The sequence below is a fragment of the Fusarium proliferatum genome (assembly GCF_900067095.1).
Source record: "Fusarium proliferatum ET1 genome assembly, contig: FPRO_scaffold004, whole genome shotgun sequence".
NCBI classification, from domain to species: Eukaryota; Fungi; Ascomycota; class Sordariomycetes; order Hypocreales; family Nectriaceae; genus Fusarium; species Fusarium proliferatum.
The window spans coordinates 3160570-3188479 of record NW_022194793.1 but is presented as its reverse complement, the minus strand read 5'-3'; the positions used below and the strand labels follow the sequence as shown (position 1 = coordinate 3188479).

At 49.1% G+C, this 27910-nt stretch overlaps 11 protein-coding genes and 1 non-coding gene across 12 annotated transcripts; 6 read left to right on the top strand and 6 right to left on the bottom strand.

The window, feature by feature from the left end:
• Window positions 1-1646: 1646 nt before the first annotated feature.
• Window positions 1647-3999, bottom strand: FPRO_05202 (sulfur controller-2 protein; the record flags this gene model as incomplete). Its single annotated transcript, XM_031230793.1, has 2 exons — window positions 1647-3338; window positions 3433-3999. 2 exons carry the CDS (start codon window positions 3997-3999, stop codon window positions 1647-1649), a joined length of 2259 nt encoding a protein of 752 aa, XP_031080895.1.
• A 2999-nt stretch (window positions 4000-6998) lies between these two features.
• tRNA lies at window positions 6999-7098 on the top strand. The gene is given in 2 exon segments: window positions 6999-7036; window positions 7055-7098. It is a non-coding gene; the product is annotated as a tRNA-Leu (tRNA).
• An 878-nt stretch (window positions 7099-7976) lies between these two features.
• FPRO_05201 (uncharacterized protein) lies at window positions 7977-8334 on the top strand (the record flags this gene model as incomplete). Its single annotated transcript, XM_031230792.1, has 2 exons — window positions 7977-8139; window positions 8192-8334. The coding sequence occupies 2 exons, from the start codon at window positions 7977-7979 to the stop codon at window positions 8332-8334; spliced, it is 306 nt and encodes a 101-aa protein (XP_031080894.1).
• A 957-nt stretch (window positions 8335-9291) lies between these two features.
• On the top strand, window positions 9292-11218 carry FPRO_05200 (putative PUS1-tRNA-pseudouridine synthase 1; the record flags this gene model as incomplete). Its single annotated transcript, XM_031230791.1, has 3 exons — window positions 9292-9461; window positions 9524-10987; window positions 11038-11218. The coding sequence occupies 3 exons, from the start codon at window positions 9292-9294 to the stop codon at window positions 11216-11218; spliced, it is 1815 nt and encodes a 604-aa protein (XP_031080893.1).
• A 536-nt stretch (window positions 11219-11754) lies between these two features.
• On the top strand, window positions 11755-12699 carry FPRO_05199 (putative 40S ribosomal protein CRPS-7; the record flags this gene model as incomplete). Its single annotated transcript, XM_031230790.1, has 3 exons — window positions 11755-11916; window positions 12197-12279; window positions 12333-12699. 3 exons carry the CDS (start codon window positions 11755-11757, stop codon window positions 12697-12699), a joined length of 612 nt encoding a protein of 203 aa, XP_031080892.1.
• A 247-nt stretch (window positions 12700-12946) lies between these two features.
• FPRO_05198 (putative dynactin arp1 p62 subunit RO-2) lies at window positions 12947-14653 on the bottom strand (the record flags this gene model as incomplete). The annotated part of the gene is made up of 2 exons (XM_031230789.1): window positions 12947-14318; window positions 14370-14653. The coding sequence occupies 2 exons, from the start codon at window positions 14651-14653 to the stop codon at window positions 12947-12949; spliced, it is 1656 nt and encodes a 551-aa protein (XP_031080891.1).
• A 1253-nt stretch (window positions 14654-15906) lies between these two features.
• FPRO_05197 (uncharacterized protein) lies at window positions 15907-16167 on the top strand (the record flags this gene model as incomplete). The annotated part of the gene is made up of 1 exon (XM_031230788.1): window positions 15907-16167. One exon carries the CDS (start codon window positions 15907-15909, stop codon window positions 16165-16167), a length of 261 nt encoding a protein of 86 aa, XP_031080890.1.
• A 1316-nt stretch (window positions 16168-17483) lies between these two features.
• On the top strand, window positions 17484-19993 carry FPRO_05196 (uncharacterized protein; the record flags this gene model as incomplete). The annotated part of the gene is made up of 3 exons (XM_031230787.1): window positions 17484-17624; window positions 17677-18252; window positions 18314-19993. The coding sequence occupies 3 exons, from the start codon at window positions 17484-17486 to the stop codon at window positions 19991-19993; spliced, it is 2397 nt and encodes a 798-aa protein (XP_031080889.1).
• Window positions 19994-20405: 412 nt separating this feature from the next.
• Window positions 20406-21242, bottom strand: FPRO_05195 (uncharacterized protein; the record flags this gene model as incomplete). Its single annotated transcript, XM_031230786.1, has 3 exons — window positions 20406-20508; window positions 20556-20637; window positions 20684-21242. 3 exons carry the CDS (start codon window positions 21240-21242, stop codon window positions 20406-20408), a joined length of 744 nt encoding a protein of 247 aa, XP_031080888.1.
• Window positions 21243-21928: 686 nt separating this feature from the next.
• FPRO_05194 (uncharacterized protein) lies at window positions 21929-22761 on the bottom strand (the record flags this gene model as incomplete). Its single annotated transcript, XM_031230785.1, has 2 exons — window positions 21929-22532; window positions 22583-22761. The coding sequence occupies 2 exons, from the start codon at window positions 22759-22761 to the stop codon at window positions 21929-21931; spliced, it is 783 nt and encodes a 260-aa protein (XP_031080887.1).
• A 720-nt stretch (window positions 22762-23481) lies between these two features.
• On the bottom strand, window positions 23482-24866 carry FPRO_05193 (uncharacterized protein; the record flags this gene model as incomplete). Its single annotated transcript, XM_031230784.1, has 3 exons — window positions 23482-23839; window positions 23886-24346; window positions 24396-24866. 3 exons carry the CDS (start codon window positions 24864-24866, stop codon window positions 23482-23484), a joined length of 1290 nt encoding a protein of 429 aa, XP_031080886.1.
• A 644-nt stretch (window positions 24867-25510) lies between these two features.
• On the bottom strand, window positions 25511-27178 carry FPRO_05192 (uncharacterized protein; the record flags this gene model as incomplete). Its single annotated transcript, XM_031230782.1, has 1 exon — window positions 25511-27178. One exon carries the CDS (start codon window positions 27176-27178, stop codon window positions 25511-25513), a length of 1668 nt encoding a protein of 555 aa, XP_031080885.1.
• Between the last annotated feature and the right edge of the window lie 732 nt (window positions 27179-27910).

Below are 27910 nucleotides of genomic sequence, written 5' to 3'. Positions count from 1 at the left end.
GGAGGAGGAGGAGGAGGAGGAGGAGGAGGAAGCAGAGGATGGGGGAGAAGAAGAAGACTTACCACTTCGATCAAATAGCAACAATAACGACAAGGAAGAGGAAGTCCAAGAATACTTCCAATATTCGAATTTATAGACTTTCAGATTCCGAGATTCATCGCAGTTCGTGAGATGTTCTATTGCTGATCCAAAGGAGGGAAGCCGTGTGCAAAGGGCAACAATGCTTCACTTTGTTGACACCGGCGGGAAGAGTCAAAGACATACAATAGCGGAGGTGGGTATGCAGACGGGTGGACACATGAATGAACATTCTTCTTCGAGATGGGCACTAGCATATATGCAAACGATCTTTATTAGCTAGAGTTATACAGCATCTTTGGTATGAACTTGAGCTATCTTGCCAATGCTTTCTATGATATAGTGCTCTACATTGAATAGGGTTTGTGATATATGATTCTATTGTCGTCTGTGTGTGACTTCTATTTTACTATATCTGACCAGATAGACTACACCTCTACTTTACGAACATGCAGCTTGGCATTGTATTCCCTTAATGACATATGATGCGTAATAATAGAAGCTAGGCTCATCATTGCATTGCTATCATGCATCAAACAGCTTAAAGGATACCCTTAGAGCTCCTCAGTGGCAACGACTCATTTCCATCTACAGTTAAGTGTGGCACATTATAAGTAGATACATTCAGATCCGTGAATCAGTCAAGAGTGCTGTTCAAATTCATCCTAGGCCATTCTCTATTCACAGAGGCTTGCATCTAACTCGCGAGGTCTGCATATCCGTCAGTCATAGATCGGTCTTGCAACAGCATAACCCCCGGTATTATCAGCTCTTACGTTATTTCTTTAATTACATAAAACAAACCCGTAATTCCATCTGGCCATGGAGAGCGTACCTCTTAGGGTCATCTTTATATGAATGTGCTCATCTGGCAGATACACCCTCGTATTGTATCTTTCATTACACCATACTACAGTTTAGTAAAATTATAGAAATTGCCTGAGACTTCACTCAATCATATTAATTGCGAAAATGTAGTCAAATATTGCAGATTTTCAGTACGTGAATCAGAAACCAGGGGGCGATGGTGATGAGGCTGCATGGGTCGTTGGACGTCAGCAAACTACTTCGGTGCTAAGAGACACATTTCACTCAATTACTTTACAAGAAGACACCTTTTAATCAATAATTTTCCACTTCCTTCTAGTCTGGAGGTTAAGCTCATCACTAGCCTATATAACTCATCCCCTGCCAAACTCATTGTTGATGCCATCATCATACTCTTGTGAAAGAATTCGCCATGGAAGCGCCGTGTTATACCAATCCCAAACCTAGAACTCCCAGGGACTTTTGACCGTTGACTCAGTACAGATAACCCGAGGACTATCCATTCCCCAAAACCCTATAAATGCACCCGAATTCCCGTAAAAGCGACAGCCAGTCGCGCTGTAAATACTCCCGCTACCCTTTGATATGTTGGAAGGCCTGACTTGGCCAGAAAAAGAAGACAGAAAACAAGTTGTGCCACATGTGGCTTTTCGCGTAAAACACTGTTTGTTATCTTGGAATGTCAAGAATGTTCCACAAAGGAAGATCATCTACAGACGAAGTCTCGTTGTAGACGGTGCTTATGAAGGAGTGCCGCGCTCTTCGACACGTTCTCCTTCAAAGCTGTACAACCGCACCTCGCCATCTTCACTGCCACTTGCCATGCGGCTGTCACTCAAACCAACACAGGTGACCGGGCCGGCATGGCCAGTAAAGCTCCGTTCACATTTTCCAGAGCGAGGTTCCCAGATCTTGGTCATGGAGTCATTAGCCCCTGTGACCACACGAAGAGTGTCACCAACAAGGCCCCAGATGCCCTCAACATGACCAAACATGCTGCGGATGCACTTGCCAGTGGTAGTGTCCCACAAGCGGACCGTGTTGTCCAATCCACCAGTGAGCATGTAGCGCGGGGGTAGCGGACGGTCGGGGTCGGATGTGAAACCCGAGCCATAAGCCGCCCGAGCATCGACAGGCTGCTCGGCAGTCGCTGCAGGGGGGCTATTACTTCGGCCACTGGATACGGATGCAGTATCTGTGGTATCCAGTTGAGGCACCTCATCAGGCTCAAAGTCAGCAGGCATCAGGAGAACTTGCTGGACCTGACCAACATGGCCAAGGAATGTCTTGATACACTGCTTTGAGTCGATGTCCCAAAGTTTGACCGAAAGATCATCCGATGCCGAAAAGACGACACGCGAGGGCGAGTCAATTCGCACGTGGTTGACCCAGTCAGTATGGCCTCGAAGACAGAATGTCTGCTTGGTATCAAAGCTGAACACCTTGACGGTTTTATCGATGGAGCCAGATGCCAGAGTACACCCGTCATAGTGGACTGACAACACACCCTCGGTATGACATTGGAGTGTGTTCAAACACTCTCCTGTTTGCCAGTTCCAAATCTTGATGGTCTTGTCAAAGCTGCCGCTAATCAACTTGGAATCGTCAAACTGAAGAGTGCGAACTGCCGAAGTGTGTCCTCGGAGCGTGCGCATAACTTCTCCAGTCTCGATGTTCCAAATCTTGATGGTCGTATCATAGGAGCCAGTTGCAAGGATGTTGTCGTCAAACTGGAGACAAGTAACGCCATTCTCGTGGCCTTTGAAGGTCTTTATGGAGCAACGACCAGTCTTCCAGTTGTACCCCACCTTGAAACGGTCGCGATAAACGTCTTTCCATGGTCGAAACTTGCGTTCTTGCTCAAGCTGCTGTCTTGACTTTTCTCCGTTGCTCACACGAGAGCGTTTAGCAACTCGATCATCATGTTGGTGTTCGTCGTCTGCTTGTCGTTTTCGGGAATCGCTCGATTGTTTCTCAGCCTCGTCGTCAATCTCTACCACGTCGGCGGCATTCGGTTGTCGGTGAACTTGTTGATGTCGGCTCCACGCCATCAATTTTTTCTTCTCGAGAAGAGGCAGACCCCAACCACACTTGGTGCATTTGCGATCAATGTGCTGTTCGCACATGCGGTGCCATACCACGTCGTCGTCGGCGAGGTTTCTCCATCTACGGCTGACTTGAGCGGCCTTGCAGAGAGAGACTGTGTCGAGATAGGATAGGATCTTATAAGAGAGTTCGGTAGGAAGAGCGGCAAGGAAGTCGATCTTTAGTTGTTCTTGTACCTCGCGTGATACAGTAGAGAGTTGGGGGAAGCAGCATTGTGTAATGATGCCCTGTAGCATCAACTCACGATGTTTTGATGGGGCAGCAGAAAAGAGAGACCAGACGTGGGTAATGGCTTCTTGGTCTGCGGATGAAAGGCTGTTTAGTTCCTTCATGAATGTTAGCATAACCGATCAGGGTATTTGACCAAGAGCCACGACAAGCAGAAGTGATTGAAGTGGTTGAGGTTGGAACTGGACTTACAGTTTGGATGAACCCCATTTTTGTCTCGTCGGCGGCGCGTCGACATTTTGAATCGGGTCGGTGACGATAGCAAAACTTGCTGTTGGGATCTTTCTTTCGAATCGCAGTAGTATTGTTGGGACTGGGAGATAGAGGCATGGCAGTCTTTGCCTTGCCAAAGGGTGCATAGAGGCCAGGAATATGTTCCTTGAGGAACGGGCTGACGGTCTTGCCGACCAATTCGGAAGGCATCTTGACGAGACGTGGGTTGATTTCTTGATCGGATCGGTGTCTATCGCAATTGTTTTTAGAGGGTTGTTGGGAAGAGTTGTCGTCGAGGTATTCGGAGTCGATGTCGGAGACTTTCAAAGAGTGGCCGTTTGTAGGAGGAAGGGGTGAGGATGAGTCAAGTTCTGTGGACGGTGCAGAAGCATGGCGATTTGTAGGATTTGTTATTGTAGTCGAAGTAGGTTGCGAAGCAGAAGGTGAAGTAGGTATAGAGGAATGAAGAAGAGTTGAAGCACCGGGGGCTGCGACAGAGGTATCGGAGGAGGGCCGATGGCCGTTGACGAGCGAGGGGCTTTCCATGGCGCAGACTCAGAGGCACAGGAGTATGTATGTAAGTACAGTACAGTACCAAGGTGTAAAACACAAGCAAGGGCCTGGGGGTGGGAAATTGGAGTCGCGCGATGAGAAGGTGAGATATCGTAACTCGCTGGGTCGGGCTGGGCTGGGTCTTGGTCCGGGGAAGAAGAGTGGTAGACAGCTTCTGGGAAGGGATCTGAGGCAAAGTGACTGGTGGATGGCGTGCTATGTACCAACAGCACCCCGGTCAAGAGGCGGTAGGACAAGACTAGGTAGACTACCTATGCCGATTGTTCTTGGCTCCAAAGGACGCTAATTGGGTTGTGGAAGGAGGTGAGACAGGACGTGATTTGTTCTTTTGTCTCCGAAGGTTGTCGAGAGGATTCGAGTTGGCTGATTGTGATTGTAAAAGGCAACGAGTGTCTTGTGGTGTGCAAAGTGTAAATTATTGGATGGGACCCAGTCGAGTGTGACGTTTGGCCTACCTACCTTGAGAGAAGGATGGTTCGGGTCGTCGGGGAGGGCCCCCTCGTGCCAGAGATTCCCGTTTTTTACCAACACCCGACCCAATTGTCTGGCCAAATGGCGGGGGGAATGACAGGGAAAGAGGGTCTTTCACTACGACCACAACTTTGACTGTCAACCAATTGAAGTTTTAGATAGCGACTAACAAACTCATTTCAGTGTTATTCCCTATCCCTATCACTCCGACACTCTCTATCGTGCTGTTATCTTTCAGCTTCCTCTTCTCATCCTTTTGTGCGACCACATCCTTCTTTCCATTCCAGATAACTGCCATGTACCTGCCCCCCTGTCAGCTTTGTCCGCACTGATTTGAGCCCTGGAAACGTCTGGCCTTGTTGATTCTGTTCAATCATCTCACTGGAAACTCTTTCAAATTTGGGACCGAAATGGCGTTATCAGCGGCCGATCTAATAAAAGTGGGGCTGAGACACGGCACTCGGTCGGTGTAAGTCGAGATGGCGGCTCTGCTGAGAGATACAAAGTTGATGGCATTCGCCACTGAAGCATCGCAATGAGGATTGATATGGAATTTGAAGATTACAGCATCAATCTCATGTCAGGAACAAGGAACGACCTCTCACAGCATCATCAAGGTATCTGACGCTATCTCAACTTGGCTTCTACCAAGTCATGCACCAGACCGGGGCGTGGACGGGGCATGACTGAATTAGATTTGGACCCTTTGAGACCCTCTAATGGCGCAGAGAAAACTCCTTCTGCAATAAGGATGGCACTGGCTAGACTCGACTGGTCGCTGGTGGTCTCTTGCTTGAATACGATAATCCACTCCACGTTACTTACATTGTATTTTCGGTGTTGTCGGCAGATGAAAAGAAAATGGATCCTCGAGTGCCGCCGTATCCTCTTCACTGTTACATAACAAGACCCCATCGTCAGAATTCTCTTTCCAAGTCTCCTCTTTTTTACGTCTTCTTTTCTCTTGGGCTGACAGACTGGGCTTCCTTTTTACTTCGCAGCCCCTCTTTGGCTTGAAGCCTGCAGCTGATCATTCTTTAACTTTCCGTTCTTTAATAGGCCGTTGTCCATGCATATGCGCCACAGACAGCCACGATATACGATAAGCTCAAACTTCAGTCATCAATTCAGATACTATGCGCCTCGACGAGTTCCACCATAATCAATATTGTGCATTGTTCTGGAATATATCGCCTGAGATGATGTGATTTTCCCACGTCGATTGACCTCTTCTCGGTCCCATGCCACTCACTGCCGGTATCTTTTATCATGAATCTTTCGCCATCCCGAGATCCGAGTCGACTCATTTTCACCCTGGCGGCTTATCAACCGCTCAGCCCTGATAAACCATCACTTGATCGACAATCACGCAAGAAAAAGGAGAGTTCTTTTGATCCGAGACCTCCGTATCTTTCGACTTATTAACTTTGTTTTCTTGCTGGCATTAACTCACAATTAATGTTTGATCATATAGCCAAATCGAGACCTTGTTGCTCACTTTGGTCCCGGAGCACATCATCAGAGGCATGACCATGGCGCTGAACCATAATCCGATGGTTGGCAAATGGAATCTGGCGATGCCATGATTCTTGCTACTAGGGGAACCCTTTTGAACTCACGTTGCCCCCTCTACATGACCAAGCTTCTGTTTTGGTCTTGGTTTATCATCTCTCTCATTCTTCTTAGTTCTTACAATACAGGACTCTGCGACGGTCAATCATTGACGTGTCATGATTGAGGATCGCCATATCCTGGCTCACTACTGACCAGGCTCGGAACTTTTTCTTCCACTCGAATGCATGTACTTCGCACAGATCACAGAGTGTGCCCATGTTCTGGGCCATCTACAGAAGCCGTACGGAGTAAAGGCCCTACATACTAGTTTCCATAGATACCCTCAGCCACAGGCTCCCTACCTACCTGCCTTGTCCTTCTAGGCGCGCGCTGCGATCTTGTTTCAGAGAGCATCGCGACATTCTACGGCGGTGTGGCGAATTGGGAAACAAAGCAAAACATCCTGCCTCGTTGGTGTTTCTGATTCGGCCCAACGGGCACAAATATGCAGCTAGAAGGTTTTGCAAGGGAGATGATATCTGATTCTCGCCATAGAAGCAGATGGATGAGAAATCAAGATCAGGATCCTTTGCATCGTAGACTGAGCTGGGCGCAATCTTGAGGTCGGGTTTGTCCCGACTCTTGCGCAATGTAGATGCTTCAGCGGTGAATATGTGAATTGTGCATGAATTGATGGTGATGATGCGCATCACCGCCATTAGCGGAGGACCCGGCATAGGAGCTTCAGATTGGAATGTGACACAGCCAGACAATCCATGTCCTGCTGCAGCCTTTCATCAAGTATCGACGATGACCGATATGACATGCATTTTGACGCGATCACGTCCTTTAAGATATCCAGCTCAGTGAAGCTCAGATATGCATGCACAGTTAAGTGTTACAGTGTATTATTTGTTATTGATCCTTGAAATCCCATCAATAGCCTCGGTGAGATGGCCGAGTTGGTTATGGCGCCAGGTTAAGGTTAACCTTAACACCAATTTCCTGGTGGAGCAATCCTCCTGGGTTCGAGTCCCAGTCTCATCAAAGAGTTTCTTTTTGCATTTTCTATCAATTGGTTACCATTAATTGTGATCTATAATTTTTTTTGGTGTTTATGACGCTCTTGACTTCTCCCTGAAGCTTGGACGTTAGTTCAGTCTTAGCTCACTGTTCCTGAATCTCAAGCTACTGTAGACCTCAGCTCCCTGACATCGTCACAACAAAAATGACTTCATCTATGATCTAATCACATCCCAAATTCACGGATAGCAACATCAGATCCCGTCTTTAATTTGCTTCTTTCGCCAATCTCCCTCTCAAACTCCACTAAGGATCATCTATCCCTTGAAGCACTGACCTCGATTCAAAGGCTAGCAATACCTCAGCATCATCGATCGTTGACGCAACTCTCCCGTTGTCTCATTAACGACATCCAAGATCGAACTCCACTGCAGTTCAGATAAACCACTTAACGCGTCAAGATCATTTAAATCGCGAATCGGTCGCGGTTAGTTGCTTGCCACTTGCATCACAATCGCCCAGCCACGCGACAACTGATCTAGAGATTAACCTCTCAGATCGAGGTTTTTAATTAAGAGATCAGGGGCACTAAGATCGGCCTCGGAAGTGCTTGCAGCAAGGCTAGTAGCGAGCCGTGCGGTTGGTCCTGAGGAGATGATTCATTGAAGTGGTTATCCGTCAATGTCGTCATGGATAGGTGCTGTTGTTTGCGGGCCATGACGGAATAGTCGTTTTTGATGAGAATGGATGTTTCAGTTGAAGAGCAGAAACGAAAGGTATAAGAAGAGTAGTCTTCTCGAGTGAGAAGAAAAGAATAACCTTAGTATCACAGTATTCACTCTCATCTGCAACTCACCACTTACACCACAACCACTTTTCACACTCTACCAACAACTTTCATCATGTCTTCCGACGGTCTTCAAGACGCTCCCTCCGCTGAGTTCCAAGACGACTCTTATGTTTCTCGCCCTGGTGAGAAGGAACAGCCCATCCCAGTTCAGTCCGACTCCGATCGAGTTGAGGATCCCATCGACGGAGAGCAGGCCGACACTGATGCTCAGCTTGGTATGTCTAACTCTTTGCTCTATCAAAAGACCCTCCCTAACACATTCATAAGAGCGTGATGACAAAGATGCTATCGACGAAAGCAACATTCTCGAGGAGCGTACCCGAGGTGCTGCCCAGCCCAGTGGCACCTATCAGGAGCCTGGTGATGAGGAGGGCCTCCCTTCTGACACTGGTCGAAGCTCCAACTATTAAACGGGTTATGAAAGCGTGAAAGCGTTAATTTTGATGGCGAATCGTTCTGTACAATAGAAGCTTTGGAATGAAATAAAATTTGACCAGCTGCGATGATCAAATCAGTGAACGTATTTGACTCCTTAATACCTCTAGAATCGGTAAGCCATCTACACAGGTGAATAGTGTTGAATCTACATACATAGATCGCCAACCACTTCTTTCTCCTGTTCTTTCTCCCGTTTCACGTAATGATCAGTTATAATAGCCAGGATGTATCGCAGTGAAGACTTCTGCGCAGCAACCTAGTAATGATAACATGGTAGAAATAGTAAAATAGCCCGAATAAAGAGTATCGATTTTCTGTGTGTAAATATCATTGTTGACTAGACTTATGTGTCTGCAGGACTAAATATCAGGCTGCTATGTACGCTAAATCTATTATACTGTTTCTATATTCACACCCCGATTCTGTGCTTCGCCTTAACTTAGGTAAACATGACCTGGCCTCCTCTAGAGGCCGGTTAATAGAAATTTTGACCATACAAATTTCCTGATCTTGAGATAGTGGCTAGGTCGGGATAAACTTATTACTGATTAGGATTGCCATAGGAGAAACATTAGTCTGTAAAAAGATTTTTTGTCTATAAGCATAGTACGAGGGTCTAATTTCACAAAAAGAAGCAAAATACTAATTAAAAATTAAAAGTACTATCATCAAAGCAAGCTATGAGCAGCAAAAGAAACTTGAAAGCAAAGATGGAAATATTGATACTTCGACAGCACTTACACGACAATGTCGAGATTCAGGGTAGCCCCCACACATGAAGCTCCCCCCGCCGGGACCGCAACGGGAAGCCCCACTCACCCGCATCGAAAATCTCGTCGTCAACCAAACCAAAAAAGTGTCTGCGCGATAGCTACAACTTTTCTCTCCTGTCAGCTCGACCTTTCGTATTTGTCGCAACCGATGCAAACATGGCGGCAGATAACGAAGCTCCTGCCGCGAGCAGCGCCAATCAGTCTCGCCCCTCGGGCGACAACAACAAAGCCTCTAACAACAATGGCTCTGAGAATCGTCGCAACCCGCGCCATGACCACAGAAAGCCAGGCAAAGGACGATCAGAGAAGGGACGCGGAGAATGGGGGTAAGTCCTGACCTCAATTGGTGAAATGAGTACAGTTGCCAACGGCGCTAACCAGATACTAGTCGTGAGAAGGGCGACAAGCGCAAGAAGAATGATGAATTCAAGGAGTTCAAGCGTCGCAAACTGAACAAGAAGGGCGATTCGGCTGATGGCGAGTCAAGCAACAACCCCTTCTCCAAGGATGAGATTGCTGCCGAGGAGCGACGACCCAAGCGAAAGGTTGCTGTCATGATTGGATATGCGGGCACTGGCTACAAGGGAATGCAGGTCAATGGCAACGAGAAGACCATTGAGGCCGATCTATTCAAGGCTTTTGTCGCCGCAAGCGCTATTTCCAAGGCCAATGCCGACGACCCCAAGAAGTCGAGTCTTGTTCGATGCGCTCGAACCGATAAGGGTGTGCATGCGGCTGGCAACGTCATCAGTTTGAAGCTTATCATTGAAGACGAGGATATTGTGGACAAGATCAACGCCGAGCTACCTGAACAGATCCGAATTTGGGGTATCCAGCGAACAAACAACGCCTTCAGCTGTTACCAGACCTGCGACTCAAGATGGTACGAGTATCTGATGCCCAGCTACTGTCTTCTACCTCCCCACCCCGAGTCTTTCTTAGGCCAAAAACTCGTTGAGTTGGCCAAGGAGCACGGTGTGGAGGATGAGCTGGCTGCTCGGATGGAGGACGTCAAGGATTTCTGGTCCGATGTGGAAGAGAAGGAGATTAAGCCCATCTTGGCCCGGTTAGATCCCGAGACCAAGGCCGCCGTTTTGGAGCGAGTCCACGTTATGGATGATGAAGAGGTCGCTGCACGCAAGGAGGCTGCGAAAGAGACCGAAGAGAGCGCACCAGCAGAGGAGAAGCCCGCTACTGAGACACCCGCTGGTGAGACTGCTGAACAAGCTACAGAGCCTGAGACTCAACAGTCTGGCCTTGTTCTGGAGAGCCACAAGCCCAAGAACCGTGAGCTCGGCCCTGTTGATTTCGCTCTTCGAGACATCAAGGCAGCTTATGTTGCCGCTAAGCGACGATACCGTGTCAGCACCGAGCGCCTGAACCGTCTTCAGGAGGCCCTTAGCAAGTACAACGGCACAAAGAACTTCCACAACTACACTGTTCAAAAGTCATTTTTTGATCCCTCCGCGAAGCGACACATCAAGTCATTCGTTGTCAACCCTAAGCCCATCATCATCAACGACACAGAATGGCTGTCTCTCAAGGTCCACGGACAGAGCTTCATGATGCACCAGATCCGAAAGATGGTTGGTCTAGCCAGTTTGATCGTTCGCTGTGGCACTCCCATGGAACGTATCAACGAGAGCTACCAGAACCAAAAGATGGCCATCCCCAAAGCCCCCGGTCTCGGACTTTTGCTTGAGCGACCCGTCTTCCACAACTACAACCGAAAGGCCACCGAATCACTCGGAAAGGAAGCGATCGACTTTGACAAGTACGAAGAGAAGATCCAAGCCTTCAAGGACAAGCAGATCTACACTCGTATTTTCACTGTGGAGGAGAAGGATAACTCGTAAGTCCTGACGTATGCACAAGTCGGACAAGGCTAACAAGACACGGCAGGTTTCACATGTTCTTCAACCAGATTGACCAGTTCAAGACAAATCACTTCCTGTGGCTCACAGCTGGCGGTATGAAGGCTGCCGAGATCGCAAGGGACACGACAGGTGAAAAGGTGCAGCAGGATGTTGATAAGCAGCTCGGTGATGAGGATGAGGAGGATCCCGAGGGCGGTGAGGGTTAGAATGTGTGACAGTAAAAACTGGATAGAGGATCAGGTTGTTTGATACGAATGTTGTAAACGATGCACTGTTTCATCATCGGACGTCTCGGGGTTGTTTTCCACCATTGAAGTGGTTGTGAGTGTGGTTAAGCTGCAGGAGTTACACGGCTTCGTGTCTTAGATTCAAGCAGACTTGATTTGAAATCATGCATATTCATAAGTGAATGCTTCTGAAGTGCTGTGCGACCTTAGACTTGATTGCTTTCTTTTCATTGCATCAAGCCACGAAACACGGGACGCTGGGTAAGCCAACTCGATTTCCTTTCTGGGCCATTGGTGACTAGACCCACTGACCGCAAGGTGAGTCTTGGTGGAGTGAACTCAAGCCTCAGGCATCAACTCCTCACCCACGCACGGACCTCCCACAATCGAAGAGGGTTGAAAACCCCAATTTAGCGACTTTTTCGAAATTGGCTACTATCAAAAATTCCCAGCGGCCCGCGCAACACCATCAACTTCGTCGTCGTCAATCCCACGTAGTCGAACCAGCCGTCAAAATGAGCGCCCAGGCCCTTAACAAGATCGCTCCCAACAGCCCCTCGAGGCAGAACCCCTCCGAGCTTGAGACCAGCATCGCTCAGGCTCTCTTCGACCTCGAGTCCAACACCTCCGACCTCAAGGTTGCCCTGCGACCTCTGCAGATCGTCTCTGCCCGTGAGGTGAGAATACCATGAAACATTAGAATTCCGAACTTGTGTCTCGTTTCGAGAAATCCTGTTCCCACATAAGAAAACTGCACTGTTCTCGCAATGGCCTCTCCGCCTCCCGACCGCGCACTTTTTCCGTCGATATTCGAGAGATAATTGACTTGATGCGCTTACACATGTCGTCGGGGCGGAGGGGTGCCAGCCGGAGTATCATTGACTTTTGTGGAACAGGACGGGAAGCGGTCCAAGGTTTCGTCCTGGAGCTCGCATGCTGACTTGGGATCTTGACTAGATCGAGGTTGGCCACGGCAAGAAGGCTATTGTCATCTTTGTCCCCGTCCCTTCCCTGCAGGGCTTCCACCGCGTCCAGCAGCGGTAAGATATTCCCCATCCTTCTCATCTAACGTCCCAATACTAATGCCACTCAGTCTCACCCGTGAGCTCGAGAAGAAGTTCTCTGACCGCCATGTCCTGATCCTCGCTTCTCGCCGCATCTTGCCCCGCCCCAAGCGATCCGCCCGCTCCCGCAACACCCAGAAGCAGAAGCGCCCCCGTTCGCGAACTCTCACTGCTGTCCACGACGCCATCCTCGAGGATCTCACCTACCCCGTCGAGATCGTCGGCAAGCGCGTCCGCACCAAGGAGGACGGCTCCAAGACCCTCAAGGTCATCCTTGACGAGAAGGAGCGTGGTGGTGTTGACTACCGCCTCGACACCTACTCTGAGGTCTACCGCCGTTTGACAGGCCGCAACGTCAACTTCGAGTTCCCTCAGAGCGGTCCCGCCGACTACTAAGTCTGCGTTGCCTTTCGAGATGAAATAGAAGAAATGACTATTTTTACCTGATTCGGGCTGGGAGTGTTTTTTCACAAATGGTTGGTCAAAAAAGGGGCTTGGCGTCTTAAAGAAAGTAGCTTGATAAATGGTACAAGCAAGCTGCGTATGATTTGACAAGACAACTCAAACACTTCTTCCCGTCCATGACTTGGTCCAATTACTGGGTATCTAGATCTATGTCTCATGTGCATGCCTTTTTTTATGTTCAATCGTGACTGATGCGGCCAACTCCAAGCACACACCAGTAAGCCAGCTCCCTCCTCTCCTGAGCATCCTTTTCCTTTGCAGATGCTGCACCGACATCTTGCTGAGAGTCAGGCTCCCACTCCATTCTCACAAACATGGGTATCTCAAGAATGTCCTCATCCTCCTTCAACGGGCTCTTGTCCTTTTGACCATCAAGTCGTAGTGAAGCGGGAACCACTTCCAAGATGATACTGACCCAGTTGCGCCCTCGCTCCCAAATCTTACCGGCTTCAGGCTGACCACTGCTCTCTTCACCTTTTCGCTTTTTGTCTCTGTCGTCGTCCTTCAGAGCATCATCCCACATGTCCGTGTTGGCATCAATATCGAATTGAGGACAAAGAATAGTAACTTTGCTGGAGAATCTGCCAGGCGTACTGTTCGGCGTAGCAAGTGTGACCTTGATTCCATCGAACAAAGGGTTCTTGAAGGTTATGATGTAGTGATGCGGGGTGAGGGGCTTGAGTGGTCGCTCTTCTAGAATTTGAGGACGCTGCGTGGTAGGGACTGTTCCGACTGTGGGGTTGAGAGGCTTGATGGTGATCGTAGGAATATACGCCTTTGCGACAAGTCTGATTTTGAAACGTGTCGACGTGACCTTATTTTCTGGCTTGGAGATAATATGCCGACACACAGAGCAACGCTTAGAGCGCTTTGTTCTGAGAAGATGTGGTATAGGTCGTAGACCATCCTGGAATCTCTGAGCCTCTGCTTGTTCAAGGTTCTGCTGTATAGTAGCCGTTGCATCCCACCCTTCTTGGTGCAATTTCTTAATCTGAGCAGATTCATCCAGATCAGCCAACTTGAGACCCTCCTCTGCCGAGAGAGCTTCACGCATCACATCTGAAGGACCATTACGCTTGCGGGCATGGCCGTGACCGGTGTACATAGCCATGATACGAGACAACGACGCTGCAGGCGATCCATAACCAGTAGTGTCATTCAATGGAGATATACCGCTCGAGGCAGCATTTGTGTCTGCGAGCTGCGACTGATAGAATGACTTCAAATTGGCATACTGAAGGTCTGTATCGACATCACTGTCAGCAAGAGGTGGCTCATCTGGATTCTCCTTGCGACGCTCTTTGAGTTCTTTCGCTGTGAGCTTGAGATCTCCTCCGTTATTGATCTTGGAGAGCTGCGAGTGAATGCCGTTAGGCTTATCAAACTTGATGCCTATCTCGGTGGAGGTCCAGTTGCAGTACTGGCAATAAAGGGCATACTGAGGCCCTGGGATGTCGGCGCCAGGGTGTGACTGGTCTTTCTCCAAAGGTGTTTCCATAACCTGGACAGGGCCAATACACACGGGACACTGGTAACAGCTTCGGGTACATCTAGGAGGCGCATGTCAGGCTTGGTCAGGACCATGTCTTTGTGTTATTTACCTATTCCCGTCACTGCGCAAGTTACTACTGGGAACCTCAAACAGACAATTTGGGCAATAATATGTAACAACTTCCTCGTTCACACATCGTGGACATCGTATTTGCTGGCAGTCTTCGCAGTAGAGAAGGTACTCGAGAGGGTAGAGGCTGTAGTTTGAGCGAGGATCGCGGGGGTCAAAGGTTCGTTCGTCGGAGGATTGTGACTGACGCGCTTGGGGGAGATCGGGGGGAGAGTCGTCGGAACACGGACATTGGATGTACGTGTAAGGTATCACGAGCGCCATGGCAGTGGAAGGCCGTGGAGGTTGGCAGACTCGGGTTGAAGTTGGGCAAGGGAGCTGTCTTGAACTGCCCAGGGTCTTTGTTCTCGGTGTGAGGTGAGTAGAGCTATGGTCACTTCGGTGAGGGGCCAATCAGGGGTCTACATAGATTCATTCAACTAAATGCACCTCCCGAATAGCACTAATATCAGTGAGTTTGTAGTAAGAATAAACTAATCGCGTCTTTCGATTTGAACTTAGCAAACTGTATGATTTGCTAAAACTACAAAAAGGAAAGGTGAAACACGGTTGGTTGTTCGTCGTCAACACTCTCACACTCAGTCTCAGCTTACAGCCTCACCGTGAATATTAGAGAGCTGAGTCGGTTCAACATTCCTCTCTCAACGCTCATGAATACCAATTGTTTCAACTCGGTATCATACCCCTAAAATTGCACTGACCGACCTGGATTATTGTATTTTCCTGCTCCATCTAAGGATATTGCTATGGTCTTGTTTCATTCTGAAGTCTATTTATCTGATTCTTGGTCGGTAACCTTTAAACCACAACGCAGAACGGTTTCCAAAAGTCCTTAATTAGTAGTCCTCTACTCCGTAATGCCCTGACTCTCGTCCCCAGAAGCATGAATAAGCCCTCTCAGCACATTTCATGCATTCCGAGACTGTGGCGTTGTCAGGAAAAAAGACCTTTGGTAGTGGTCGAAGCTTCGCTTGGTGAAACACACAACTGAGGGCGGCTAATGCTCCAAGCTTGAACCCTGAATGCCATCTCATCCCGCCCACAACGCAGTAAAGAAAGTTTTCCACCTCGTTTGAGACGATTTGCTAGTGGCGAGTTCAGCTATAAGGCGGGAAGCGAGAGACGGGACCTGGAACCAGATGCGTCTAGACTGTAAAAGTCTGGCATGCAACATACAAGCTCAACCTTGTTAACGAGCTTTTCTCGTCTCGCCTTGTCTTGTCTTGTGAAGGCTTTGCTCAACGATAATCCCTTCTGGACTTTTATGAGTTCAGTTCAGTTCCGAACCCGAGGACTCGGACTCCGGTCTCCATGATTCAGTATCCAGTCAAGTCAATATTGCCTTGTTGGCTCCAGGTATGATATGACGCCTGCACGACATTGCAATTGCGGGGTTCTTTGAGTTACGGGTAGAGAGGTGTTTAGTTCACGATGGTCAAAGGCTATTGATTCATGATGACAGAAGAAGACCTCATGCTGGGCTTACTCTGCATGCCGAGCTAGAGCCAGAACAAGTGATGGTCAGGTCCCGCCCCTGGTCTGGGCTGACTCTAGCTCTGACCTGTCTGGAGTCTCTGGACCTGCCCCTTGGTCTAAGCAGAAAACTAGGCTTGGCTGAAGTCCCCAAAATGGTTCGAGTATTGAAAGTCTCCCGACGCCTTCGAGTCCCCCAGTCGGTGCGGCTGAGGAGTTTGGGTCGCCATCCACAAGTTGACAGACAATTCGTTGTCAGACTGGAACTGAGAGAGAGTGATAATAAATGGCGGTCGCAGAAATAATTGTCGTAAAAATGTATCAAGAGTCAGGAATTGTAGCTGGAGATGATCCTTGCTGTTGGAGATAATCTGGCATACCCCAGTGGAGCTGAAGAAATCTGCCTAACAAAGACAAGACCCGTGGAGTAATAGAGGCCCTGTTTTAATTCCCGAAATTTCGGGACGTCACAGATTAACACAATTTCGTTGACCTTGAAAGAGATTGCGCCACTTTCTCTTCAAGATTGCTTGCGTGCTTAGAGTTAGTTAGGCTCTCAAGTTTGCCCGGGACGACCGGTCAAAAGAACGATGATCATTCATCATCATTGATTCTGTTCGTGGTGCTGTGTGACTGTCGATGCATCATGCAGAGATACACACCAACTTCTCTCTGCTGTAACTTGTTGACTTGTATTGCGCAAGCTGTGACCAAAGCCTAAGGTAATGCTGCTGCTAGCTTCGGTGGGTGGTGTTCGAGATGCTCCGATAGATCGGATCGGAGAGTCCAATGGGCTAACAAACGGTGTACGATACGACACTACATCCTTTTCTGTCTCATGCCAGGTTCTTGGGTTCGGGACTAAATCGACAGTCTTTGCTTTTTGGTCACTGAGCACTGATCATCTATGGGTTCAATGCTTTGTATGGAGTAGTATGCAGTGCTCTACGGAGTACAACAAACAAGACAAACCACGTCAAGAGCCAGCTCATAGCTTCTAGACTCTAGTTAATAGGCGAGCTACCTGCAGGGATCTACGACCAGCTCAAAAACGACAAGACGCTGAACAAGCTAGACAAGTCAATGAGAAAAAGGACGCTAATGCGGTGGCTTGATAGTGTCTTACCTTTTGGGTTTGGTCTTGGCTCGAATTCAAATTCCGACCGTCGGGGCCCTGTCTTGCCGGGTTCAAGGGTTCGCCGCCATGTTGGGCAAGGCTAGGCTTGGTGCATTGTGACAGTTCAGAGCAGCTTAGAGAGAGATCCAATATTAACATGGCCGTATGCCCCCCCTGGGCGAGGTCTGAGATCTTTCGTCTTGTCTTGAATCTTCTGGAGATCTCTTACGTAGGACCCGTCATGGAACCCTGCGCCTGACGTCTCTTCCCCTTCGATATGGCCGTATCACTTGAGTTGTGATGGGGTTTTTGTTTTAGTTTACGCGCTCGTAAAAGAAACGACAGGGCCCTTTTTTCTAAACAGAGCAGGGGGATTTAACGAACAAAGACTCATTCACCTGCAACATCCCGACGACGCGGCTTGCTGCAGATTTGTTCAGCTGCTTTTGATCGTTGATATTTTTGGCATTCTGGCCAGAAGCACATATATATACGACCCTCACTATGCCGTCTATACAGGTGAACTCTAGACAGAGTTCCCTGCGGTTCAGCGCTTTTGTGAATGGGAGAATGGACTATCATCCGACTGTGAAGCGGTGGGATGGAGCTGCGAGAACGTGCACAGAATGGGACAACATTCGACGAGTGAGTCGGTCGAGAATCACTCATGAAACTGAATATCTAATTACAGAAACAGGATCCTGAACTGTGGTTTCGAAATGGAAACTGCATGGTGCATCTCCACGCAAAAGGTCATTCTCAACGAGGTCCCTCCTTCAAGGTCCCCTTCTCAGCACTCCTCGAAGCCCAATGCTACCCCCTCGTCCAAAGATTTCTCGTGTGGGAGGGCGTTCAAGCACCCAATCTTCGCGAGCTCATGAGATGGAGTAAGAAAAACACAACACGCAAAATCGAACTATACATCCCGCCACCTCCGACGACAGATAAAACACAAGCTTTCAACTACCACCTCGCAACACGCAATTTCTTCGCCTGGGTGTTTCGAAGATCCATGGTCGGATACAGTCTCGGCAATGCTCTTATTGGTCTTCTCCACAGTATGCATGAGTTTCGGTCCGGCGTGGACGACAATGTCTCAGATATGATGGAGTATTTCGACGAGGAGGGCTATCTCGACATGGCGAACCAGCCAAACCACGCACTGGCGATATTGCAGCTCGCAGAGTGTTTTCAAATGAAGGAGCTGTACATTCGAGCTTTTGCACATTGCGTCGGCATGAGCGAATACTTGTTCGAAAATGCTGGGTTTCAGGTTTGTTGTTTACCTCTTTCTGAGCAAGAATGCTAAGGCCAGCCGCTGACGAAGAGAATAGGAGCTCAGCCCTTCAACACGCAAACTCATACGTAAAGGACATCTCGAGCTTGATTATCGCATGACGCGGTCATCGTCTATGCTGAAGACATTTCTGGACGATGAGTTGTCAGAGGCTCATTTGAGCGTCTCAGCAGGGGCCCGGGCACATCTTGAGCGCTTCCGAAGTTTTTTGTTATCGTTTTATACGACGAAGCTGGGATACTACCCGCCGACTGCGGACTCTGGAAACGACTTGTTTGATCCGGCTGTTTTACGGATTATGCGTGAGGACTTTGAGGCTTTGTATGATCTACTCGTTGATGATCAGTATACCTCATCACATACCATACCGCCCACAGCGCACGGAGGGATCTGTACTATTCAACTGGTTCAATCTTTCGATTTTGAACATGGATACGATGTTCTTGATCATCCGCTGCCGCTTCTCCCAGGCACGAATGGCAATAACTCACGGCGCATGTCTTGGTTTCCTGGACGTGTGACTCTCAGGTCGGATCGCAGAGTAACGGCTCACTCAGCGCTGATCAACGCATCTAATTTGATGAAGCCAGGAGTCGCACAGAATGACCTCGTGAGAGCATATCGACGCTTCGAAGAAGATTCTATCATGTCGCCAAACAAGGCAGATAAGCAGGAGAAGGTGTCGCTGGTGGATGCCCGTAAGGTCCGATGGATTCTTATCTACGCAACATACCAAGTCCTTCGCTACGCAACAGACACAGCAACAGATTTGCAAGAGGACGAGATCAACGAGGCTCACTACAGTCTATCGGCCCTAACTGACAAGCTTCCACCCTGGGATACACCTCGTGATCTGGATCGTATCTTGAGACGCCAGACCCAGTACGTTACTAGCGGACCGACCTGGAGTGTGCAACAGGATGGTGCTGCAGACGCAGGAGAAGATTCCTTTGGGAAGATCGAGATCAAGCCGGACATCGACTACTTCGCTCTCACTCACCGAGATCGTCCCCAGACACAACATGACAACCGCAAGATGGAGCGTCGAGCATCAGTGCCTTCACGTCCATCGCGCTCAAACTCATTCACACAGGCACTTAGCCGCTCTTCAACAATTCGACGATCCATGCGCATGTTTAAATCACCCTCTACCACACCACCTCAATCAATCACACCACCGTCACGACCAACATACCACGAAATCGTTGTCCACGGCTACGGCAACGGTACAAACGATGTAAGCATCGACACAGACGGAAGCGACACAAAAACAGACGACACATACAACACAACCCCCGAGAGCATCGAAACCAACGACACCGAGTCACCCCTCGACACCCCTCCCCTAACAGAGTACTACGTCGAGCCCGCGATCCCCAAAGACGTAAAAGCACGCCGCGAACGCCGCCGTGACGTAATGTCCATGGTAGCACGCTCAATGTCCGGCCGCGTCTCCAAGCGCAGCCGACCCATCAGCGCGATGTTCTCCGACTCACGCTACGCAGACGAGGTTGAGAGACGACGACACAGCATGTTCCCGCAGCCTCTGCGGATAAAGACACAGGTGGAGGAGCCGTATATCGTGAATGAGGATGCGGATTGGGCGGCGATGCAGACGTTTATGGAGAGTCCGGGGGAGATGACGGAGGAGGATGATGATATGATGCCTGCTTGGGAGCAGTATGCTGATCTGGGAGGGTTGACTGATATGAGATGAGAATGAGATTTGCCGAGGAGGAGATGTGTGATCGCTATTACGCTTGACGCGTTTTTCTATGTTTGTTATTTTGGTTGTTACAAGCGAATACCCCTATTTCTTTATGAAATGACATGTCTAGACGATAGTTATAGCTAGTTTTATTATGTTTGCTGTGGGAGGGTACGAGTGAGGTTGGAAGGGTAGTAGTTAATCATCAAATACTGATGTAACTTGCTCTTATTGCGGTGTGCTGATGGGGATGAATGCCATTATTCGACCGTGGTAAGTTCAAAGTGGTTCTTCCAATATTCATTAAGCCTCAAAGCACTCTAACCCAGCTCGTCATTCACAAATCATCCCTCATTGCCATTGCTCATACATGTCTGTAAAGTACTAAAAAAGGCGTTCAACTAGACCCCTTGTGCTTATTCTATTCGGTCTTTGACGATTGACTTGAAGCAAGTGTCAAGCCATCGAGAATATCTCCCCCAAACTTGGAGATCATGTAGGTCGGAAGGACAATCCAGGCACCACTAATAGGGAATTAGTATTAATTCTAGCACATCGTATTGGCACTTACTTGGGAACTATCCAAAGAGTGAGTAGGTCCATCGGTGTGTTGTGAGCAATATTGTCAAAGTCACTATAATACTCATTGGCCCCTGAGTCCGTTAGATTCCATCTCACGCATAGGACAGACTCACTTACAGTATAGGATCGTCTTGCTCAGCGTCATAACAGCAGCACTAAAGCCAATAACAACAGCAAACGCGCCATCACGCCCACTCAAAGTCCTTTTCGCCCCATCAAGTGTCTTGTCCGCGCGCGTCCACAGCATGTACAAATATACCAAGTACATGACCGTCTCAACAACATTCAACGCCGTCTGGGCAGCCGTGAAGCCGTTCTTGGCATTGAACGCCTTCCATCCGTAAACGTGATCGACCTCGCCGTACAGCGCATACGGGACGTATAATGGCCAGTGGAGGAAACCCTCAGGCATGGTGTGAGGTCTGCCAAAGACATAGCCTATGTCCCATATGACGAGGGGCAATGATACAGCGAGCCAGAGAATTGTTGTCGATGAGGCTGTATGATGCCACGTATGGGCAGCGTGTTTCTTGGACGATCCATTTGAAAATGAGGGGTTCGAGTCTGTGTTCTTCATCGTTCGTTTTCGTGTAGTTGGTGTAGGAGGTATATCGATTGTAGTAAAACTTTCAGTGCCAACACTCTCGCCTCGAGAACTTGCTCTTGTAGTAACCATTTCGAATCAAAGACAATTTTGTTTACAATATATAATAGTTGGAAGAAGAAAAGTGGTGTTATTTGACGGACAATGGCACTGTGACATCAGGTCAACTCCCGATGCTGGAAGTCGGATCACTCGACATCCGAGTGCCTGTTTGGGTAATTGAGTGTCAGAACCGTAAAAAGCCCCTGGGGAATTGGTGGGCGGGCGCTGGTCGTTAGTGGACTGTCGGTAGTTGGGGCTGTCACACTAGAGTACCCGTCGATTCCTATTGGCGCAAAGGGGCGTTTTCGGCTGCCGTTTAAATTGCCTGGACGTATTCGCTTTGGGCGTATTGTATGAGGTGGCTCTGAATAGGATTCGCATACGCTGTCATGAGACGACGCGTTGCAGTTAATTGCCCGCATGGATCGATTGACTTGGGGATACTCAATTCTTCAAAACACCGAGCGACTATTCTGAACTTACTCTCAGCTTAGTGCCTGGTACCTACTACCTGTCATCAATGGCTTGTCTACGCCCACAACATGTTCCTGTCTGACTGCTCTGGCGTTGATACGCGAATATGATCATCAACTGCTTTGATAGCGTACCTTGACCAACATGGCAGGCGTCTTAGCGCAATGAGGTCATTGTCTATAACTAGTGCAGATCATAATGATCCGCTACAGTATGCAATGCATGCTTAGGACTCAAGCATCTCAGCTACCAAATGTATCACCTCCACTCTCAAGAAACTCCACCTCGGCTGGCGTCGCCTCCCTCCCAAGCGCCTTGTTTCTATGTGGATACCTCCCAAACCTTTTGACAATCACTATATGCTTCTCCTCGAACACCTTGTTCGTCTCACCAACTGCCTTTGCTGCTTCAGGATCCGCCTGCACCACTTCTCTTGCTTTCCTCTCGTACTCATCTGCACCGCCTGTTCCCTCCGTCAAGCTCAGTATATCCTGGTTCATCTGCTCAAAAGCAGCGACAGCCTTTTCGTGCGCAGATATATCCTCTGAGTGCATCAAGGGCATGTAGAACCAGTTGCGGTGGGAGAAGACCCAGCGGATCTCGGGTACCTTATCTGGGATGCCCTGCTTGATGGCCTCTAGGGATACTTGCTGCGCAATGGGGTCGAAGTAGTTGAAGCAGATTGATGACTTGTCCCCACGATATGAGTTGCGTGGGATTTGGTCGAGCAGAATGATGAGACTCAACCAGTCTAGCGAGTTCCGAGGCTTGGCAACGGACAGAAGCTCTTGCGCGGATGTGACTCCTGCGTTGCGGATGGCTTCTAGTACAGGGCTGAATCGAGTGCTAGGATGCGTTAGAGGGCATGGTAGATTGAGAGCAAGTGTGCGACTTACACGCAGACATTATCGAACTCTTTGTCTGAGAAGAACCATCTCTTTTGCAGTTCTCCAGGAGCGATGATACGGTTGGCCTCCTCAGGGATATGCTCAAACCAGAAACTCCGTAGCTCGTCAAGTTTATCGTGAGTAAGATGCTCCTTGAGGCCGTCACGATGCTTGTTCTGAGAGCCCATGTTGATAGGCTGAGACTGCTCCTGTAGCCTGAACGTAGACGAACTAAATGGCTTTCCTCCAGAGAAATATTGCTGGTAGAGCCTTGTTGGTGCTGCGACTAGGGTGCTTGCCAGGGGAAGTTGAGAGATTGCGCCTCTATGATCTGAGATCCATTCAGCACTCCAGTAACAAATAAAGATGAAGAACGACCAACGTGCGAGCCGACGAGCTGTACTACCCCAAGTAGAAGGTGCTTTCACGGGCGCCCTCATCACGAGACTTACTTGAGAGTTTGAGAAATGATATAGGAACTGCAAAGCGAGGGACGCAAGCTGCTGTATGGGCGTTGACGTTTGGTGTAAGTGTTATAGCAAGAAATAATCTGACAATTCAATCAGTGAAGTTGTAGCACGAAATTGGAATTGGTATCGCGATTCGGAAGCCAACTCTGGCGATCCTCGCACGGAATCTCCACTCTCGGACTCTCGCTAGACCTCGGTATTCCGAGATGGAGTCTACATGACCAATCTTCGGCGCTTGCTCTCCCCGATTGGGTATACGTTTGTCCACATTTTCTTATGACACTTTAGAAGAAAAAATGTAAATTCAGGATATTAAGTACTAGTCTACTCTGACCGGGGAATTCTGGATCTTGGAAGATCTGCATCTGGAGCATTAAGGTGAACAACACCATCGTGTAAACAGGAGCTTTACAAACACGACCTCAAGCTACCAACAGCTTAAACCATCAGGAGAGCAATGAGAACGGCGAAAGCACTAGCTCCTCCAGCGACGAACTTGGAGCTTGCGGCGTTGACAACAGGGGTGACTCCGGTAGGAGTGGGAGTAGTCTCTCCAGCACCAGTAGTAGCATCAGCGGTAGCGGTGGCAGTAGCAAGAGCAGAGACGTCAATGGCCTTGAGTGTCTTGAGAAGTTCGGGGGTGGTGTAAGTAGGCTGACTGTCGTCGGCGTAGCTGATGACTGAGAAAGGGAGCTTGGAGACGGGGGTTGCGTCAGGGAAAGCAAGGCGGTCATCAGCTTCAGCGGCGGGCTTGAGATCAGCGCGGTCAAAGGGGTCGTTGGCAGGATTGAGGACACTATTGTTGTCAGTATTGTTGGTGGTCAAGTTGAAGCACGACTTACCCATCGATAACGTGAGCGACACCATTGAAGAGAAGAACATTGGTGAAGAGGATCTTAGCACCGTTCACCCAAGCACTTCCATCCTCAGCAACAGTAAACGTCAAATCAGCACCTTGCAGACTAGGAACGCTGACGTTGGCCAGGTCCGTAGAGAAGAGAACATCGTCGACAATGTGATACTTCAACACCTCCTGCAGAGTCTTGAGATCAGCGCTCTCGAGGACTGAACCAATAGCCTCAAAAGCGGGGTCGTTGGGGATGAAGACGGTGAAATCAGAGATGTTGACAAGAGTAGAGGAGTCGCGGTCCAAGTTGCCAAAGTTGTAGGGGAGGTCAGCTGCGTTGAGAGCGGCGTTGAAGTTGAGGAGGTTGTCGCGGCGGGTGAAGAGTTGGAGAGGAGCACCGAAGCTGAGAGGCTTGTCGACTTTGTGGATGATGACCGAGTCACCGACCCTGATATCCTGCAAATCATGAGTACCAATTCAATGCCTGAGATGGAGCATTGCTTACGGCTTCAGTCACATAGGATAGAGTCTCTTCTCCAGAGATGACAACAACATCGTCGCCATCCTTCACAATACCATTATACTGCCCACCCGTAAAGTTCCCAAAGGGCTGACGATAATTGACAAAGCTCGAGTCTAGAAGCGACTGCACAAACACAGGAATGTCGGTAGCAACCTTGGCAGGATAATAGCCCTTGAAGACATGGTTTGACAACAGAGCACCAATGGCGATGGTGTCGTTGCGCTGAGAAATGGCTTCACCCTCAGGAATGTCTCGGGGGACCGAGGCAAAAGCCTCGTTGGTGGGAGCAAAGATGGTGATGTTGCTGGCGGATGCGAGAGTCTCTGCGATGTCGGGCACGAGAGCGAGGAGCTCGGCGAGAGTGGAGAGGTCGGATTGGGAGGAGAGAATGCTGGCGAGGTCGGATTGAGCGACCACGGCGGATGCGAGGGCTGCGAGGTTGAGGAACTTCATCTCGGAGGCTTTTGATGCTGAAGAAGATAATGAGGTTGGTGATAACTATTGAGCTGAGAGCGATTGTGATGTTGTGATGCTTGGAGTGTGAAGCTGTGAGTAATGAGACTTCTCTTCTCGCCGTGCTTCTCCCTTCACTTTATACACAACATCTCCCCATGAAGCCAACCTCAAACCTCAAACAAACTCCTACCTCAATTCCTCCTCACTTCCATACCAAGCATCTCCCTCAGAGTCAAAGCATCATCGACTCTCGCCCATCCCATGCATAACGCTCTGTGATCATGATGTTGATCCCCAACTACCAGGGTCTCACATTTCAAACACATATAAAATCCACGGTCAAAATTCACCGTCTCCATAAAAGACCCTGGGGAAAGACAAGCTTAATTGCCAGCACAGCCCTGATCGCTTATTGCACAGCCTTAAACCCTCCCGAGAGTCGTGTACGTCATTTGTGAGTCTACCCGTGTAAGTGACAGGACACGGATTCCCGCGCCAAAAACATCCCTGTAGGATTTAACGGCTTCTAGACCCTTTCTGCAGGAGAAAAATTCAAGCTACAGGGAATAAGGTGCATGTTACTCCGTAGACTAAAGATTAATTACTAGATTGGTGTAAAGTACAGAGTCGGTAGGAATGGATTAGAAATGTCCATTGGGGCTGAGTCCTTCGATTTCCTGTTCTGCAACCTCCCTATGCAGATTCTCCTCATAGCGCTCGATAATACTCTCGTAATCGTCCAGCCAAACGCCCAGCCATTCCACAGATCCTATGATCCTTGTATTCCAGTTGCCCATGTGCGGATCGAGCTTTAGCAGCGCTTCCTTGACGGAAATGAGTTTCTGCATGGCTTCTCGCACGCGCAGGGTTTCGCGGGTCAGGATTTGACTGTATGTGTTTCCCGGTGCAGACACTGCCACGAAGACCTTGATGAGGATGGAGAGTGTGTAGCTCACCGCTGGACCGAAGCAGAGGGAGGGAAGGGATAGGATGGTGGAGGCATCCATTTCGAGGACTATGGAGATGGCGAGGTGGCAGGCTTCTACTATGGAGTGGAGAGCTGTTGCTGTTGCTGGGGTTATGGGACCGCGGGCGAAGTCGTGGACGCCGATTCTTTCGGAGATGTAAGGGGATGTGAAGAGGGTTTTGTTGGTAGTTGTATGTAGAACTGGTTCGTTGACATGTATCGCGACGAGCATTCTCCAGAAACGAAGTTGAACATCGCCCGCAAGAGGTCTGTTGCTCAGTTCGTTCAAATCATTGTAGACCTGGTTCCTCGTAGCCGCTACGACATCAGAGTTGACGTCGAGAAACATGCGAGTATTGCAAAGCTCAAGAGCACTAGCAACCTTCGCGTGAAGTCGAATCGTATGAAGCATCTCCAAGAATAACTGATCCGACCCATCAGCCTCCACCGCCCCCAGAGCCTCATAATGCGCCGTTCCCCAATCAAAATCATGCGTTCGTCTCAGCCCAACAGCCTTCATCGTAGAAGTTATCCAGCCCGCCAACCAAATCTTCTGCATCTCCAGCGTCAGCGGCCCCTGGATCCGGAAGAACCATGCCGGTGCAGAAGTCTGCATTTCCGCACCTCCAAGACCAAGCTCCACGCTGAGATCGTGTGCCAGCGACACAAGCTGGTTCGGGTTCCCGTGGTTGCAGTCGAGGGAGGGCCGGATCCAGAGACCGGTTATTAGCGCGGCCTGGATGAGATCTAGGGAGGGCCGTTTGAGACCGACGGCTGCTTGGCCGAGGATTTCGAAAGTCTTGATTCGTAGGTCTTCTTGTGTTTGGGGATCGATCTGGGCGGAGGAGGGGGCCATGGTGAAGGCGAGCATGGATATGAGCTTGACGGGTGCTCCTGTCCTGAGGGAGTCTAGCCATGAGCGTGCTGAGGTGGTGTCGACTGAAGGTATAAGGTACCAGAACTGTCCAGCGGTTGTTGAGCAGACCTCCAGACATCGAAGCTGAGTATCGTAGTCTAGACGGGAATCCAGAAAGCCCAGCTCTGATTGCCCAGCACTTGTCTGTGGCCAAGCTCCATCAGAGAACACCGAAGTAGCCCTCGTCGAAGCAGCATAAGTCGACAACCCCAAGGTCGAATTGGTAGCACCATCAAGTTTATCCTGCAGATTCCTAACCTGCTCCTCCAGCTCAGCAATTCTATCTCTCTGCCACTTTCTCGCAGCAGGAACACAAGTGAGATTGTAACGAGAACATCGTTCACAGATAGATGACTCTTCGGCTGATGGTTCGCATTTGACTTTGAGAGCCTGACAGGCTTCGCAAGCACGAGATCTCTTCTTCATGGCGGTATAAATTCGAGCATTTCTGGAGTCGTGTAAGTGAGGACTTGGGGGGGGTTTATGAGGGAGTCATGGTGGCTTAGCACTTGGTAGGTTGTATTGTAGATGGTTGATTGCTGAGGATTGCGGGGTGGTTGCCACTACTGGATCGTCATAAGTGATCAGAGCGCTGGAGCTATTCAACAGAGGCCATGAGTAAACCGCTCAAAATTATTGTTTTGGTGCAACTCGCGTTGTGGTAACACTTAGTACGCAACATTTCTTTTTGGTTGCCTGTGTGTGCTATTCCGAACATTCACCCTATACCCTGCAATGCCCCATTCTCTATCTTCTGTCACGGCGCTTTGCACGGTGCTTCTGTCAAGTATTGGCTTCAAGCGATCTATGTAGAAAATCTAATCGAAGTAGCAGTGCTTGTTTATTCATATAGCTATTTAACACAATTCAATATAGACTGGTGGTGTTTGTCTAGTGCAGGAGAATGAATTTACAACAAGCCATCACTTACAAGCTTGAGTGTCAAGGTAAGGTCACAGATGAACAAAACATGGCCAACTCAACTACCAGCCAGTCGCATAAGACCAGAAATCTCTTGTATTATTTTGCACAGCCCCGTAAAGTAACTTTACAGAAATGCTTGATAAAGGTATTGCTTGTGTTGACCATGCACGGGTGAGTCAATGCCCTTTGAGCAGACGCTCGCTGACAAAGTTGAATGTTTCCATGTACAATCTT